General features: G+C 43.9%; 1 protein-coding gene across 2 annotated transcripts; it reads right to left on the minus strand.

The window, feature by feature from the left end:
- Positions 1 to 26: 26 nt before the first annotated feature.
- cpda (carboxypeptidase D, a) lies at positions 27 to 15,261 on the minus strand. 2 transcript variants are annotated; one of them, XM_067246924.1, is made up of 21 exons: positions 14,489 to 15,261; positions 13,700 to 13,947; positions 9,833 to 9,975; positions 9,462 to 9,631; positions 8,789 to 9,219; positions 8,321 to 8,512; positions 7,887 to 8,054; positions 7,495 to 7,604; positions 7,233 to 7,335; positions 6,947 to 7,089; positions 6,656 to 6,825; positions 6,079 to 6,381; positions 5,296 to 5,491; positions 4,810 to 4,945; positions 4,496 to 4,642; positions 4,116 to 4,214; positions 3,923 to 3,987; positions 3,350 to 3,481; positions 2,985 to 3,170; positions 2,702 to 2,804; positions 27 to 2,491 (listed from the first exon to the last, which is right to left on the minus strand). In XM_067246924.1, exons 1-21 carry the CDS (start codon positions 15,145 to 15,147, stop codon positions 2,265 to 2,267), a joined length of 4,131 nt encoding a protein of 1,376 aa, XP_067103025.1. In that variant the 5' UTR covers positions 15,148 to 15,261; the 3' UTR covers positions 27 to 2,264. The 2 variants fall into 2 exon arrangements, with proteins under 2 accessions (XP_067103025.1, XP_067103027.1); XM_067246926.1 differs by lacking the exons at positions 27 to 2,491; positions 2,702 to 2,804; positions 2,985 to 3,170; positions 3,350 to 3,481; positions 3,923 to 3,987 and having other exon boundaries at positions 4,150 to 4,214; positions 4,413 to 4,642.
- Positions 15,262 to 15,467: the final 206 nt, after the last annotated feature.

Genomic DNA, 15,467 nt, shown 5'->3' on the forward strand with positions numbered 1-15,467 from the left:
AAATATAAAAACATTCTCAATCTCAGTTCTTTTTAATGTTTTTCTTTAATTTCATCAATGTTTTGAAGACTGTTGATGTTAGAATCTCATTACTACTGTAACATCCCAAGTACCAGGTTTATTTTTTGAAATGTGTGTTGTGAGTGTAGATTCAGAGTTAACTTGAATTGCACTTACCGGTGTTTCATTTTCTTTTCATTCAAATACAATTGGCAACATTTCATTATCTACAATAAATTCAATTCCATATAAAAGAGCTTATACATACATTCTCAATACAGATCACTGACATTCATTCAGATAACACACTCTCTAATTCCCTATGTACCAGTCCAGACACTGACAAACATACAGGATCTCAAAAAATCCAAACAAAGGTGAACAATTACATCTCTCCCATACCCTTTAGATTGGCTGGCTTTGCCAAATTGCTGATACTGGGTTTTGTTTGTGTGTGTGGTTATGGAGCTGTGAGGCTATTTGCAGGCTTAAGAGGTTCCCCTTATTGGCCAGTTTTGATGGAAACTTGGTTTACCTATTCTGTAAAAACATTATAGCAGGAGTGAAATCACAGGTTTTTTTCTGACCAGATATTTATTCAGACTTGTTCCTACTCTACAAACTCACCGATAGAGAGGCTCCATTAAAAAGGCTTCTTAGATGTAGAAAATGGATTAATGTATATTTTGACAGATTAATGTATGGCTGTATCAAGAATAATCTGAATAGACATTGACCACCAAAGGGTTAAACACACCTTTGAATCAGTGTGAAAAGTATTCAATTCAAATCAGACACACAAAACAAATGAGCATGATAAAAAGAAAGTAAGAAAACCGAAAAAATCTCAAACTACATATGTAACTGAAGAGTATGTGGGTATCCAAACATAAATGATAAGTAACAAACAGTATCTATTTTGAGATATGAATTAATTCCAATGAAGCAGAGATGGGTATAACACATTGATACACTCTCAGACAGGAGTCATGCCTAGAGAGAATCATCCTTGCATCTTTGGGTGCTTGCCCTCACCTCTGAAATAGTTAATGTACAGTTAGCACTATGCATAGAGGGCCTTAGACTGCATGCTACAGGTTAAGCTTCACAAAAAGATCCTTACGATTATCTTCAGACCATTTTGAAAAGGTAGACTCGGCAATATGTCATTACCAAAAATGGCACTCAGTGAGTCAACAACAAGCTGCTTAACCTACAGTCAGTTTCATCAGGCATAACTCAAAGCAGGACACATTAGCAATATGCCCACTGGTAATGAAACAACATATCTATGTCTAAGTGCCCCTATCCCCAGGTAAGATGTCACAGTGGTGAGGCTACCTTTATGTCCACAGACAAAAGAGGCTCTTAGTGCAACAACACATTTAGGAAACTCAACAATGGATGTTTTCAGACTTTGTGAATCAGAGTAGGAGCTTGACCCCACGGTTATTCTACACTTGATATTAGCCAAAAGAGTGAGTGCCTGAGGTTATCATCCATTTGTCCTCTGATCAGAAAATAGTGCATTATTTAAATAAAGATCTCCTCACACAACCATCAGCGGATCCTGTTCTACAGCTACTGATGTCTTTTCATGCCACCTGAGTATCTGGATGGATCGATTTAAATCTAGAATAGAAAGTCTAGAATCCATTACATTTCTAGTTTCCTACACACCACCCATGGACTCCAACAGGAGAGGGGCGTGTCTAACTCTGTCAAGGCACAGGGTTTGATTCTTCCTCTGGAGAGGAACAGGACTGTGGCAACAGTGACTCTGTTGATTACCATTTGACATTTCCATGGGCATTACAGATCAGTTGGTTCATTTGTACTAGTTAGAAGTAGTACTTAATAAATACATGGACAGGATTGAGCTGGATAAGTTGCAGTGCTTTGTTTAAGTGTGGGTTGGTGTGTGTTAATGTAAGTAGAATTCATATCTGAGTGCTCAAGAGAGTTGTGCAGCTCTATCAGATTACCAGTACCATGGACAGAGCTAAGCAGTAGTTCATTTGGACGATTCATCTTGGACATCATCCAGTGAGGACGGTTATAGTCTACAAAAGATCCTCGGAGACCATGGGCATATCTCGGAGGAGGACAGACCAAGGCCACATTGGCCCAAACAACCCAAACAACCCACCCAGCTTCCCTCTCTCCTTCCTCTTGTCCATTAGGGCAGCACCGCAGGGCACAAAACCGACCAGCCGGTTGGTAAGAGAGAGGGGGGGGGGGGGGGGGATGAAGCGCGAGCGCTCTCAGAGTTTGTTGGCGTAAAGCGTGTCCTCATCACTCTCGCTTTCGTCCTGGAACTCGTGGGAGAGGAGGGACTTCTTGGAGCCCATGGAGGTGAGGTGGATCTCGTCCTCGTAGTCGTCGCGGTGCTGACGCAGGCGGTGGAAGCCGTCCTTCTGCCTGTTGGACTTGGCCGAGCAGACGCACCAGATGATGCAGGCCGTCACCACCAGGGCGGTCATGGAGGCCGCTGAGAGGACAGGAGAAAGAGGGATGGAAGGAAGGGAGATTGGCAAAAAGGTGAGGTCTGTGTCCGTGGTCAGTCACAATAACATAGACTCAGCATAAGAAATTTCAACTGGTCTTAGAGACGACTAAATTGCCTGTCATGAAGTTTGTATGCAACTCTTATGAATAGTTCATCATATCGATTCAGGGCCGCCGCCCCCCCCATGCTCACCAGCAGTGGCCACCACAAACTCCCTGGGCAGGCCAAAGATGTGGTTGTCCATGTCAAACTCAATGTTGATGGAAACGGCGGTTTCATATGACGAGACCACCACCTACACCAACAACAAGGCTTCTTACATGACTGTTCAACCAAACCCAGACTGACATGATGTAAAGCCATTTTCAAAATGAAAATGAATCTATTGGATCCTAATTGTGCAATATGTATGATACAAGTAAATAAATGTACTGTATTTACCAATGTACTGTATGTACACTCTCTCACACCCTACCTCTTGCCGTTGCTGTTGGTAGCCGTCCGCCACAGCCTCTATGTTGTGGTTTCCAGGGGCCAGCAGGGCATGGAAGAAGCCCCCCGCTAAAGTGAAGACCCTGACTCCCCCATTCAGCACAATCATGGCTCCTTCGATGTACTTTCCGCTTTTATCCCTCACTACGCCACGCACCCCTTTATGGACCTACAGGAGGGAGTGGATCGTATCAGATAATGACATCAATCTTCTATTTGAATGCGAATTCTTCTTTGCCAGATCAAGAAGATAATAGAAAGAAGTAGGTTGAATATGTATCATTAAGTGTGCACCTAAGCTGTTTTCTCCCCCACAGAGGTCAGAAGTCATGGGGTTGGTATACTAACCTCCACCAGCATGCTGAGCAGAGCCTTCTTGTTCTCTGCCCAGAGTGTGGGCAGCTGCTCTGCTGGAGGGAACAGGCAGCAGCCTGTATATACAGTGATCTCTGGACAGTGGCCAAAGTCCACACTGAAGTCCTGGAAAAGAAGACGGCACACACAATGGAGAACAACACATATAAACCGTGCACCAACGCCCATATGACACAAGCAGGAGTGTAAAGTCAGGTGAGGTCTTGTGCTGTTCCTTAAATCAACCAGCAGATGGCATACATTTACATTTATTCATTTAGCAGACGCTTTAATCCAAAGCGACTTCCAAGAGAGAGCTTTACAAAAGTGCATAGGTCAATGATCATGAACAACGCCCAAAAACATTGTGGGTAGCCAAAACATGAAGAATACATTGTGAAAAGCAAATAAGTGCCAATGGGAAGAAACATAAGAGCACGTAGTTGAACAAGTTACAATTAAACAACATGAACCTCAAAAGTGCAAGTGTACCTGTAGGAAAGCAAGCAACAATAATATAATTCAAAGCAAGCATAATGAAGAAGTAAAGTCAAGTGAAGTAAATACCTTCATACTGCCCATGTGGCTTTGCCTTTCTGCTGCCCTGAGAACTCCGTCTGGGATATTCCCCACTGGAGAAAGGGGGAGAGAATCATATGAAGGGAGAGAGAGAGACACAGAGAAGGACAGAATTAGAATGATCAGTGGGGCCACGGAGGTGATGTCATTTCCTTTTGGGAAATAGTATTGTGCTACATACTTTGGCTGTTGCTTGGACATCTGGAGTCCCCTAGGTGCATTCTGGGATGGTTGCTGGCATAGACGTTGGCCAAGTACTTCAAAGTGTCTTCATTTTCCACTGCAATGGAAAGGATAAGAAATATAAACAAATACAGTACATAGTAAGAAGAGTACCCCAGAGTACATCATACCACTGTACTAAGACAGCATTTAATAATATAACTATACAATGGGTTACATCATATTTAGAGAGCAATGCATGACAATTCATTCAGTTCATTCTAGTTTGTGGACAAAAAGTATTTTACAAACTTACCATTACACATTAATGTTCACCACTCAAGCAATTATTGTGCCATTTACAGATGTTTTCTCTCCACTCCAGTTCAGTGTTCATACCTGGCTGTACGGGCTTGTCGTAGGGATATGTGACCAGCAAGGAGCCTCCGTCCAGGGCTACAGACAGAGAGTAGCCTCTCTCCTGGATCAGGTCCATCACGGCCCGGCTCTCAGGCTGGGCCTCCACCATGCGCTGGGAGGCATTACCTGCAGCAGCAACACACATACAGGCCTTACGGTGAAGTCAACTAGACACACACATATATATACACACTTTGACTGAGAACTGAGGTTGATACAGGCACACACACACATGTTACATTAACATGCAAACACACTCTCTAACACACAGACATGTGCAAGTATACACATACCAAAGAAGTCTGTGTCCAGGTCTTTTCCATGAGCATTGGTCATGCCCTTGGTGGATGTGCACTCTTTCTCCTTTGCCAACTCTCGCCCGTCGGGGTTGATGGAGGGAAGGATGACAATGCGAGTCTCGTTTACCAACTTAAAAGAGGCACAAAAAATATTAAGTAGCAGAACACAGGTATATTTTCATTTGTTCCCAATAAACATTTTTTAAAACTCAATGTGGACCAATGAGGACACTGCAAAATATCAGGATGTTTATGGACTCTGACTACTCTTGTTGTCACTCAGTGTGAAGCCGGTGTCCTGACATTTCATCCTACCCGTCAGATTGTCCTAACAGGGTTAACTGTTCAAGCGCACAGCACGGTTGAGGTTATCCCTTTCATCTTGCGATACGGTAGGAAAATCTGACACGGTAGGACAAATTGACAAAACACCGTCCGTAAACACAGGTGGAGACAGATGCTGAGGTGTGTGTGTCTTACCCGGGTGATAGCTGGGTTCTTGCCATAGTTGATGCAGAGGAAGGCAGCAAACTCTAGCAGCAGCTCTGTGCCTACTGGAGCATTGCCGTGGATACCACCAACGAAGCGGATCTTGGGCTTGGCTGGTTCTGGCACATCGGGCCTGTTGGAAATCTCCAGGGCCCAGATGGTTCTATACTCCACGCTCTGGCCCAAACTAGACAGGAGATGTTAATGAGCTATCCGTTTGTTTACATTTCTTATTACCTTTTAATCAAAGTCATATTCAAGTGGTCAATATTTCAAATAGGGGATATATAGTAGTTCCACCCTAAAATAAAATACTTTTACACACTTTTTAGACATACATTTTGTATAAACAAAGATTTAAAGTGAAAGTCAAGTATCCACAGTAAAATGCAAAGGTAAATATAAAATCAATGAATGTTTGCCCTGCCATGGTGCAACATCCTGCATAAGGCAAACAAAAATGATCGAAGCTGGTCATTGACCTTCAGTCTGAAAGTGACAGCACTCAGCACAGTACAGTGCAGCATGTGTGCTTTGTGGTTTCTTTAAGTACATATAGTAAATTTCTTGTACTATATGCTGTAAAGTGGGATGAAGGTTCAACGTTTGACAGTGATAGGGGCTGGAGGTTGAGGTGCAGATACACAACAAATGAAAGGAAAGGCAGAGAGGAAAGGGTTTAAGTGTTACGGGTCAGGGTTGTGTTCAGTTCTTCTGAATGGTGGCCTTCAGGGAGGTGAGAGGTTAAAGGTCAAGAGTCAGGGCTCACTGTACCTGCGCAGGGAGGTGATGTTGGGGAAGTTGAGCTTGAGACCTCGCAGGAACTCGGAAATCTCCTTGTAATGTCTGTAGCGGAAGCTGCTCTCGGTGGACGTGCTCTTGACCAGCTGCTCCAGGCCCTGGCCCAGCGACAGGTCCTTGATGAAGCTCTGGAACTGCTCCTCCAACGGGTTCTGGGTGGCCAGCGGCCCCTTAGGGACCAGGCCCTTGGTCTCGGAGTGCACGCGTGTCAGACGGAACTCCACTTCTTCCACACTCTGCCCTGGCACTGTGGCATAGATCCTTACTGGTGTGTATCTAGGATGGGATGAGGGGGAGGTCACTAAATGAACAAATGAGGGACAAGGTCTTTCCCAATATTCCCTTCTGTTTCTCACACGTAGTGTTGTTCTTAAGCTTGTTGCTATTAAATGTTCACTAACTATTAGCTAAGTCACTTGGAAATCTAATTTGCATACAGAACTAAGTCATCAGTCTCTGAGGAAATTTATTGTTTAAAGTTGAAACCTTCCACCATTTTTGTTTCTATAAATACTCACGGCACAAATACATTCTTATCCAGTTCTCTCACCCTCGTGCAGATGCAGTCAGATGGTATGTTCCAGGGACCAGCAGCCTCCAGTACTCTCCAGTCTGAGTGGTGGTGATGTTGTGGTTAATCTCCTCTACTGTGATGGTGGCATTGGGGATCCCTGTTCCATCTTTGATGTCTATCACCATGCCCTTCACTCCCCTGTGGACCTGCGCGTGTGCACACACACAGACACACACACACACACTTCACATGAGTACATCACATTCATTTGAATCTATGGTAGGTCATTGAATGACAGTATGTGTGAATGAGTGTTTGAAAGCAGACCTCGTGGATGAACTGGAGTAAGGCCCTGCGGTTCTGATCCCAGTAGGAGGGCAGGTCCTTGGCCCAAGGGTACTTGATACAACCCAGTTCAATTGTCACTTCAAAGCAGTTTGTGTTCAGGTAGTTCCAGTCCTGCATACCACCTGAAGAGGTCACAGAGAGAGATACACACACATACAGTCAATAACATCTGCTACATTACCCAAAGAATAGATGGTACACTGTCTCTAAGGCATCGGATATTCATCTGTAAACCAATATTATCTGATTATATTGGAGAACATACCAGGGACATTGTACCAGTGGGCGCCATTGGTGATGCCATCCTGAAAGAACTCATCTGGATACAGGTCTGTGCAAGGGTGCCCTTTGATCATAAGAGGGTTCTCCTACACAGACACACAAACACACACATTTTATAACTGCAGACTGCACCTTCTAGTGCTGTGGGATAGCAGCTAACGTTTCGGGCTGAAAGGCGTGCATAAATCCCACCTGCAATATGACAGCGTTTTGAACCATTTGAACAAGCTGTGAAATCCACTGACCTGAGAGTATGCCTTGGACACCTGTCTGAAGACCATGTCATCCGGACTCTTGCTGTACTCTGTGAGGCCCTTCTTGTCATCATCATACGGGTAGTTGACCACCAAAGACCCTGTGACAGGAACAAGGACAGGACAAGTGTTGTCAGCTGTGCTGGGATGAGTGTCCATTGTGTCCACTGTGAGCTAGCACAGCAAAAAATATTATTGTTACATACTTGAAAAAACTTCCAACTCCCCTAAAGTAGGTCTTAATTAGAGGAATATATATAATATATTTCTGTTTAAAGTGGTTACCAGCTAATATGATGATAAACTGGTAAGCCAGGCCAGATCATCTTGCCACAGAAGCTACATGGGCTACGATGTAAAGGATGGTTGAGCTAAAGGCTAACCTCCATGAAGGTTGGCTGAGAGGACGAACGGGATGCTCCTCAGCCAGTTCATCACAGCGATGGTCTCTGGTTGCCTGGGCTCGGTGATGGTGGCAAACTGGTCTGGAAAGTTGCGGTTCAGGTCAAAATTGTTGCTGTTGTTGCGTCCTCTGTACCCTCTGTCATCCCCTGAGAGAGGAATAGAAGAATGCTGTGACAGTGCTCGGAAAATAAGGTCTCTGTTTAACAATATGCTAGTTCTTTAACAATTAATTTATGCAAAGAGCAGTTTGAACTGTCTGTACAGAAAATTCCAGAGAGACTGCCGATTATATGTCCGTTTTGAATCCCTCAGATGATGATTTGACCATCTTTGGACCCCACCTACAACCGTATGTAGAAAAAACACTATAAAAGCCCACAGGAAAGTAGCGTCAGTAAGTGTCCTCTCCTACCTTCCCTAGCCACTTCATAACCGTCCGGGTTCATCGAAGGCATGATGTGGATGCGTGTGTTCTTGACCAGTTCTGTGACCTCGGGGTCACTGCCATAGTTACGGCACAGATACTCAATGAGGTTGAGGAGCAGCTCACGGCCCACCACTTCGTTGCCATGCATGTTGCCGATGTACTTGAACTCTGGTTTACCTGATGGAGAGGGGGGGGGGATAGGAGATAAAGTAATAGCAGTGAAAGGCTATTTGGAGCACTTGCGCTCCATGAACTATTCAGTCCTTATTATTTCATTGCAGTGAATAGTTTAGACCAAAAGGGCGTTGAGCTAACTTGCTAGAAGATAAGCAGGCAAATGCAGGATTATTGAACTAAAGGAACCAAAGCCGAAACATTCCTAAAGAAACAGTGATTTTAAGGGCTTCAATTTTAGCTGGCAGCTATTTATCAGTTTAAAGAAAAAATCCATACCTTGCTTGTGGACGCCTGGGTTGTTTGATATCTCCATGACAAAAAGCTCACGGCCCTCCACAGACTTGCCAATGGTGTAGAGGTGAGCGATGGAGGGGAACTCGTTGCTGTACTTCCTCAGGAAAAGCTCCATGTCGCTGTAGCCATGGTGGCGGAAATCCTGGGGCTGGATTGGCTGGTGTTCCGGCTGGGCTGTGGCGCCTGTGGTCTCACTTCCCCCAGAGCCCTCCCTGGACTGGGTGGTGTCATTAGAGGGCTTAAGGGTGGCGGTCGTGTCGGGAGAAGGAGTTGAAATTGGGGTGGTCAGGGCAGGTGTAGAAGGCACAATTATGCCACCTATGGGCGCCTTCACCAATGGTGCCAGGGTGAAGTTGAGCTCCGTGGCCTTGCCCTCAACTACTTGGATACCCGACACCGTCATGCGTGTATACCTGTTGGCAAAGTACGCAAATTGAACTCCTAATTTATCATTTTAAACCCTTTGTATTTCACAAGGAAGTGTTAGGACAGAGTAAAACCAGACAAAAGAAATATATTAATTAGATATACAACACTAAGTGCAAGGTCCATTGAAAGAATTTAAATTAAATCAATGTTCTTCCTCATTCTTTTTTTCTCTCTCACAAAAGTGGTCTGGCGCAGCAGTAACAGGAAATGTACAGATTTCACTTACCCTGGGGCAATGGCAGAGATGTTGTAGGTACCGGGGAGAACGAGGCGGTAGTAGTCACCAAACTGGCCGGTTGTCAAGTTGTGGTTGATGCCTGCCACCATGATACTGACACCAGATAGAGCTGTGCCGTTGGTGGCTTCCCTCACAAACCCCTTTACTCCAATGTGAACCTACAGACAAAGTGACAATCAGCAATTTTCTTTTTTTTCAATTTAAATAAATGTCTCAATCATCAATAAAGAGAATAATATATACACAATCATTGAAGTTCAGGGTCAAACTTCAACGATATGAGAGTAACGGGACATGTTTTTAAGTTTGGGAACTGAACATAATCTCTGCCTGTGGAACGGGTCCTGATGATGTCCTACCTTCTCCATGTAGGCCAGGAGAGCCTCTCTGTTGTTGTCCCACTCTTTTCTCAGCTCTGAGGCCATGGGGTATTTACAGCAGCTCAGCTCCATGGTGATCTCCAGACAGTTCCCATGTAAGTAGTTAAAGTCCTGCATCCCCCCTGAAAAGTGCATTACAGTATTTTATAATCAACTAAATGTTTCAGTGTAACAATGCTTTAGTAATATACCAAGAGGCAGAGGCAGCTTTAGGTTGGCGGAGGGAAAGACTAAATGAGCAACTGATGTTGCATTTCAGATATGTTGTTTCTAGGCAGTTCTGTGAGACTGTAGTTGAGAAACGACAGTTATTATTGCACTGTCTATAATTGTTTGTTTTATGATGTGGCTACTGCCTTGATTCTAACCTCAAATACTGTAGAACTAGGCACACTACTGACTGTCGATCAATTGCTGTGCTTTCCATATGCACTATTTGTACGCTGCTTGGGATAAAACGCATATTCTAAATGAATAAAATGTAATGTAACAAAATACATGAAGCATTTAAGTCAAAAGGAGGCTTTTATGATAACGTCCCCTCCCTTCCCTTGTCATGAAAACTACAAATAACTGAGATGTAATCTACAGCGTCCTTAAATCCGCCCTTCCGTCCAGTGCTAAAGAGCAGTCGAGAAGTGCAGACAGACGATGTGTCAGATCAGGCTGTGGTCAGCCTTGCACCAAGGCCTTCCGGAAGAATGTGTTTGCTGTGGCAGAGAGCCACCTGCTGCCTGCTCTCTGGGCTCCTTCACCACCACCCACCCCCAGCCAGCTGCCCCCTGGAGGGTTGCCATGGTTGGGCCGCAGGGTGGACGCTGGAACCTCCAACCCACCCACAAAGGCTACACATAGCTCTCTCTCTCTCACACACACACACACACACGCAATTTGAGCCAAGTCAGTCAGACGTGTTTCCACAAATCAATGGCACTAACCCGCAGTCTCCTTCTTGCATACATACATTGTGTGCAAAAGCTTGTGCTACAACTAAATAAAAATCCTTGCCAAAATGCCAACCTATATTGGCTGGTATCAACTGGCACCATGGCAAGATGATAAGCAGGTGAGTCACAAAACCATCTGGCGCAAAGACTGCTAATATGTCTAACATCTGAAAACAAAATGATGCATCACCCAAATGCAAGAATCCCGATCTAAGACATTTTGCTACAGTGGTGGCGGAGCATTCAGAGCTTCATCCACTGTAATTACTCACCAGGCATTAGCTAAAAAGTAATCTTCATTAAGATTACTTTAATCCAGGGGGTTTAATATATTTAGGCAGCACACACAGAGAGGAAGAAGAGCTACTAGATTGTGGATAGTCAAGCCCACACAAACATAGCAGAATGTCTGCTGAGGACTGAGGTAGTAAGTGATAAACTTGTGTCCTCAAATAGGGACTGAAACACAAATACTTTCTAATAAAAGACTAGAAACATCAGACTTATGCTTTAGTGCTTGACAGGAAATGTCTCTTGATGGTTGCTGAAAACTTCTCTGGCTCCATGTTGTTAGCCAATTGTGTGGATGTTAGTCTTTTTGTGCCAAGCTGCAGGCAGAACAGATTAACAGGGTAGTGCCCTCTAAGCCTTGGTTTGTGTAAGTGTCTGTATTAGTGGGCATCTGTGTATGTGTGCGTGACGTAGCTCTATGTGCTCATAGGATCTCGCTGGGTAAATAAAGTGTACTCTCATTTCACTAAACTGTCTGTGTCTGTGTCTTAACATGCAAAGCAGCTGGGAGGACCAGTATCAAAAAAACAATGTACTACTCTGAAAAACGATTCTATAGGCCTGACTGTGCTTTATTAAGCATTGCCATTTACAAACCCTGTGCTGATGCCAATGTGGAATCTGGCAAACACTTTGGGCGGCGGTCATATGTATTATCTCCAAAAGACACGTCTACTTTGCATAGTGCTTTTGTTGCTGAAGTCAAACTTTTACTACATTTTAAATAAAGGGTTAGGGTTACTGTTTATGTGGGTGATGGAACGTTAATAATGTAAATGATACACACAGATCTATGGCATTGAGCAAATATGCTCCAGACACAGGAGCCCTGGGTCTAAGCAGTCACACCCCTCCACACCCTCTTTCCAGGCAGGATACAGATACACATATCCTGTCCTCTCCAGGCCCACGCAACGCTCGCATAGGCTGAAAATTCAATGTTGAGGTACAGTTCCTGAAGAAGAAAAGAAGCTAGGATTTCACAACAAACACAAAAATGCAGCCACGTAAGCACACACCACATTTGCCTAATGCTTAGAGGGTTAGAAACACATTGAGAAAGAGAGAGAAAAGAGAGGAAAAGAGAGTATAGAAAAAAGAAGGGAATTAGCGAGAGAACCTTTGTTAGCACTCTGGATGGGAGGCAAGAATGCTTAAACATCTGGGAATGTTACAGCTTCCTCAATTAGCCTAAAGCTTTAAATGTACAGTTTAACAAACCAAAACAAAGCTTCGACTCAACTAACTGACAATAGTTAATCAAATATGGTGGATCACAGCAGTATACAAACCTTATTCAAAAGTACAATGCAGCTCACTTTATCAGGAAGTAGATCCTAAACATATCATGACGACATTCACAGTAGCAGTTTGACTATGTGTAGGCTATCCTCTCAACAAGCTGAATTTCTTAAATCATATTCCTCGCATGACATTCAGTTCATAAACTGGAGTAACAGATTGACAAGAGTGTCATCCTAATTCATTACATCTTAATTTCCAACAGTAAGGGGCATATTTGACTGATACCTCAGGTGTCAGTGCCTCTGAAAAAGCAGACCTCATAATGTATGGAAAGCTACTGGTTACCCTCCTGAGTCTTTAATTAAAGATGCGGTCAGCTAGCTAAGCCTATGTGAAAGCCTGTTTTTTTTCTTCACTTTAAGTGACAGGCTGAATGTTCAGGATGAATGTTCTTGGTAGGGTAGTACATTTGCTCACAGCTTTTCCTCCAAATCCTAGCATCGTCACAAATGGGCTGTGAATAGTTCAACACAGCATTACTCATTATTTGACTCTCCCCCCCCCCCCCCCCACCCCCCCACTGATCTGCCAAACAACTGCACAGTAGTGTACTGTACCCTAGCCCACTACATTTATAGTATAGTGTGTGTGAGTCAGGTTACTGTGTGATACTCTGTACAACTGTGCCGGGGGGGTGGGAGAAGAGAAGAGACACCGAGTTTGACACCGAGGTGGTGTAGTCTGGCTCGTAACACTCAGAAAACAGTAACCTGAGACCCGAGGGTTTGTGGCTCACCGTCGAAGAGAGAATTGTCTTATTGGGAAAATATACATTCGGTTCAAACTGTCAACCAATATACCAAGAAGAAAGTGGTGGTTATAAAGCCTGTGGAATCAAACACTTGATGTACTACATACTTGATACCGAGATCTAGAATAGACAAACAAAGCACTAAAATCTGAATATTCACATGCCTCTATGCCAGACATCACGTACTGTGAGGATGTTTTCTAATTACAAAAGGTCGCCCCAGAAAAGACCCAAAGTGTTGAAAATGTGTGAATGTAGGCCATAATCATGTGAAGTAGGCAAACACAAGGAAGAAATCGGTGTCACGCTATTTAGCCTGTTTCTATGGTAACTTGCAGCCACCCACTACAATCTTGTTGTGTTTTTTTTGTAAAAAAAAAAAGGGTTCAATTGTATTGGCAACCAGGAACTCAATCTCCCTTTCCCCTATTTGTGTGATTGTTGTGGAAGAGGTGATGCAGAATAAAGAGTTTCTGCAATTCAAAAGAAGCCCAGAAGATTTCCTGAGGATCACAGGAGGAAACTAACTGAGTGATTATTAGGTTTCCCTACCTGGCACGTCATACCACTCCGCCCCGTTGGTGATGCCATCCTTGAACATCTCCTTCGGGGTATCGGGGCAGTTGGGCACACCCGTACTCATGACTGGGTTGTTCTTGGCGTAGACCCGTGCCAGGTACCTAAAGAGGTTGTCGTCGTCAGAGCGACTATACTGGGCCTGGCTCAGGTGGTCGGCTGAGTCATCGAACGGGTAGCTTGCCACCACAGTGCCCCCGTGTAGATTCCCAGACAAGACAAACCTGCAGGAATGTTACAAATGCATATTGTCACATGATTCACAGGGAAACAGTCATTCAGTCTGTTCGAATCAGAAATAGGATCCAGGCACATAGATTAGGTTATAATTACACTCTCACTCATGCGTATGCTAATGCTTAGTACCAGTATCTTAGTCAACAATGTCAAAGGATGGTTTACGGGAGAATCAGTTGGACTATGACTAAGCCCATACTGCTGTTTATTGAAGCCGGGAAAGAAACAGGATTGTTTGTTTTCTTCCAAAGAAGCAATTGTGAGAAGCAGAAATAATTTCAACAATTGCTTGCAGGCAGCTGATGTTGGTAGGAGACATTCCAAACTATTGGCTAGCAACAAGTCCCCTTTGGAAAGTAAATGGAGATTCATTTGTATGCTCTTCACTAAATCCTTTAGATTTATTTGACTGTGAGATAATTATTTTAGACAGACTGTTTGCATACCGCATAACATTAGAAACAAGTAGGGGTGTACAGTTTAGTGTCTAAACTGACCTTCGACAATTAAGCAGTCTGTCTCACTTACTTTTTCTCGAGTATCCACTTTATGACTGCAGTAACTTCTGGTATTTCCTCTTGTTTTACAAGTATTTTCTGAAACTGATCAGGGAAACTTCGGTTAAGGTCATGGTTCTTCGAATTTGTACGACCACCGGCGTCTCCACTACAGTCCCCTTCTTTAGACCTTTCAAACCCGTCAGGGTTCATGCTGGGCATAATGTAGATATCCGTGCTTGTTACCAACTCCGTGAGGCGTTGGTCTTCCCCATACCTTGTCAGGAGGTGTTCCACAAGGTAGACGAGAACCTGCCTTGAGATAGTTTCGTCCCCATGCATGTTCCCCACATACTTGAATTTAGGTTTACCCGGTAGGTCAATGTTCGGGTCCTTTGTAATATGCATCACCCACAGCTCCCTGCCCTCTACGGACTGGCCTATGCTTGACAAGTTGGCAATGTGAGCGTATTTCGAAGCCATATTCGTGAGAAGTTGTGTTAATTCCTCATAATTGTAGTACTTATTGTACGATTCCACCTCCTCTGACGCTTTTGTCGTCCTAACCAGCCTCGCTTCTCCAACGTTCAGACATGAGACCATTGGAACAACAACAAAAAGGAGACAGCCGAAAAGTGAGACGTTCAGATTGAGCGCTGCAAACAGATGCACCCTTCTCAGAGTCGCCATGTTTTCCGTAATTTTACTTAATCACCATTCATTCTAACTTAATTAAAAATATATGAATTTAATAGTCAATGGCAGCACTAAATTGCTAGCCTTTCGTGTCTCTCCAGCCAGCTAGCCTGCTTTTCTCCATCAACTTCCTGTAATTTTCTATAGGGCGGAGCTTCATTCTGATGTCGCCACAATCGGGGCGGGGCATTGTTAAGGAAGCACAGGAATATCTGCAAAACCTGGTGAGAATATGCGCTTGTGTTGAAAACGTTCAATAATATAAACTGTTTGAAATGGTAAAAAATCTTGCCCTGTTCTAATTCGCATATTTA

This window comes from Osmerus mordax, chromosome 11, assembly GCF_038355195.1.
Source record: "Osmerus mordax isolate fOsmMor3 chromosome 11, fOsmMor3.pri, whole genome shotgun sequence".
Taxonomy (NCBI): Eukaryota; Metazoa; Chordata; class Actinopteri; order Osmeriformes; family Osmeridae; genus Osmerus; species Osmerus mordax.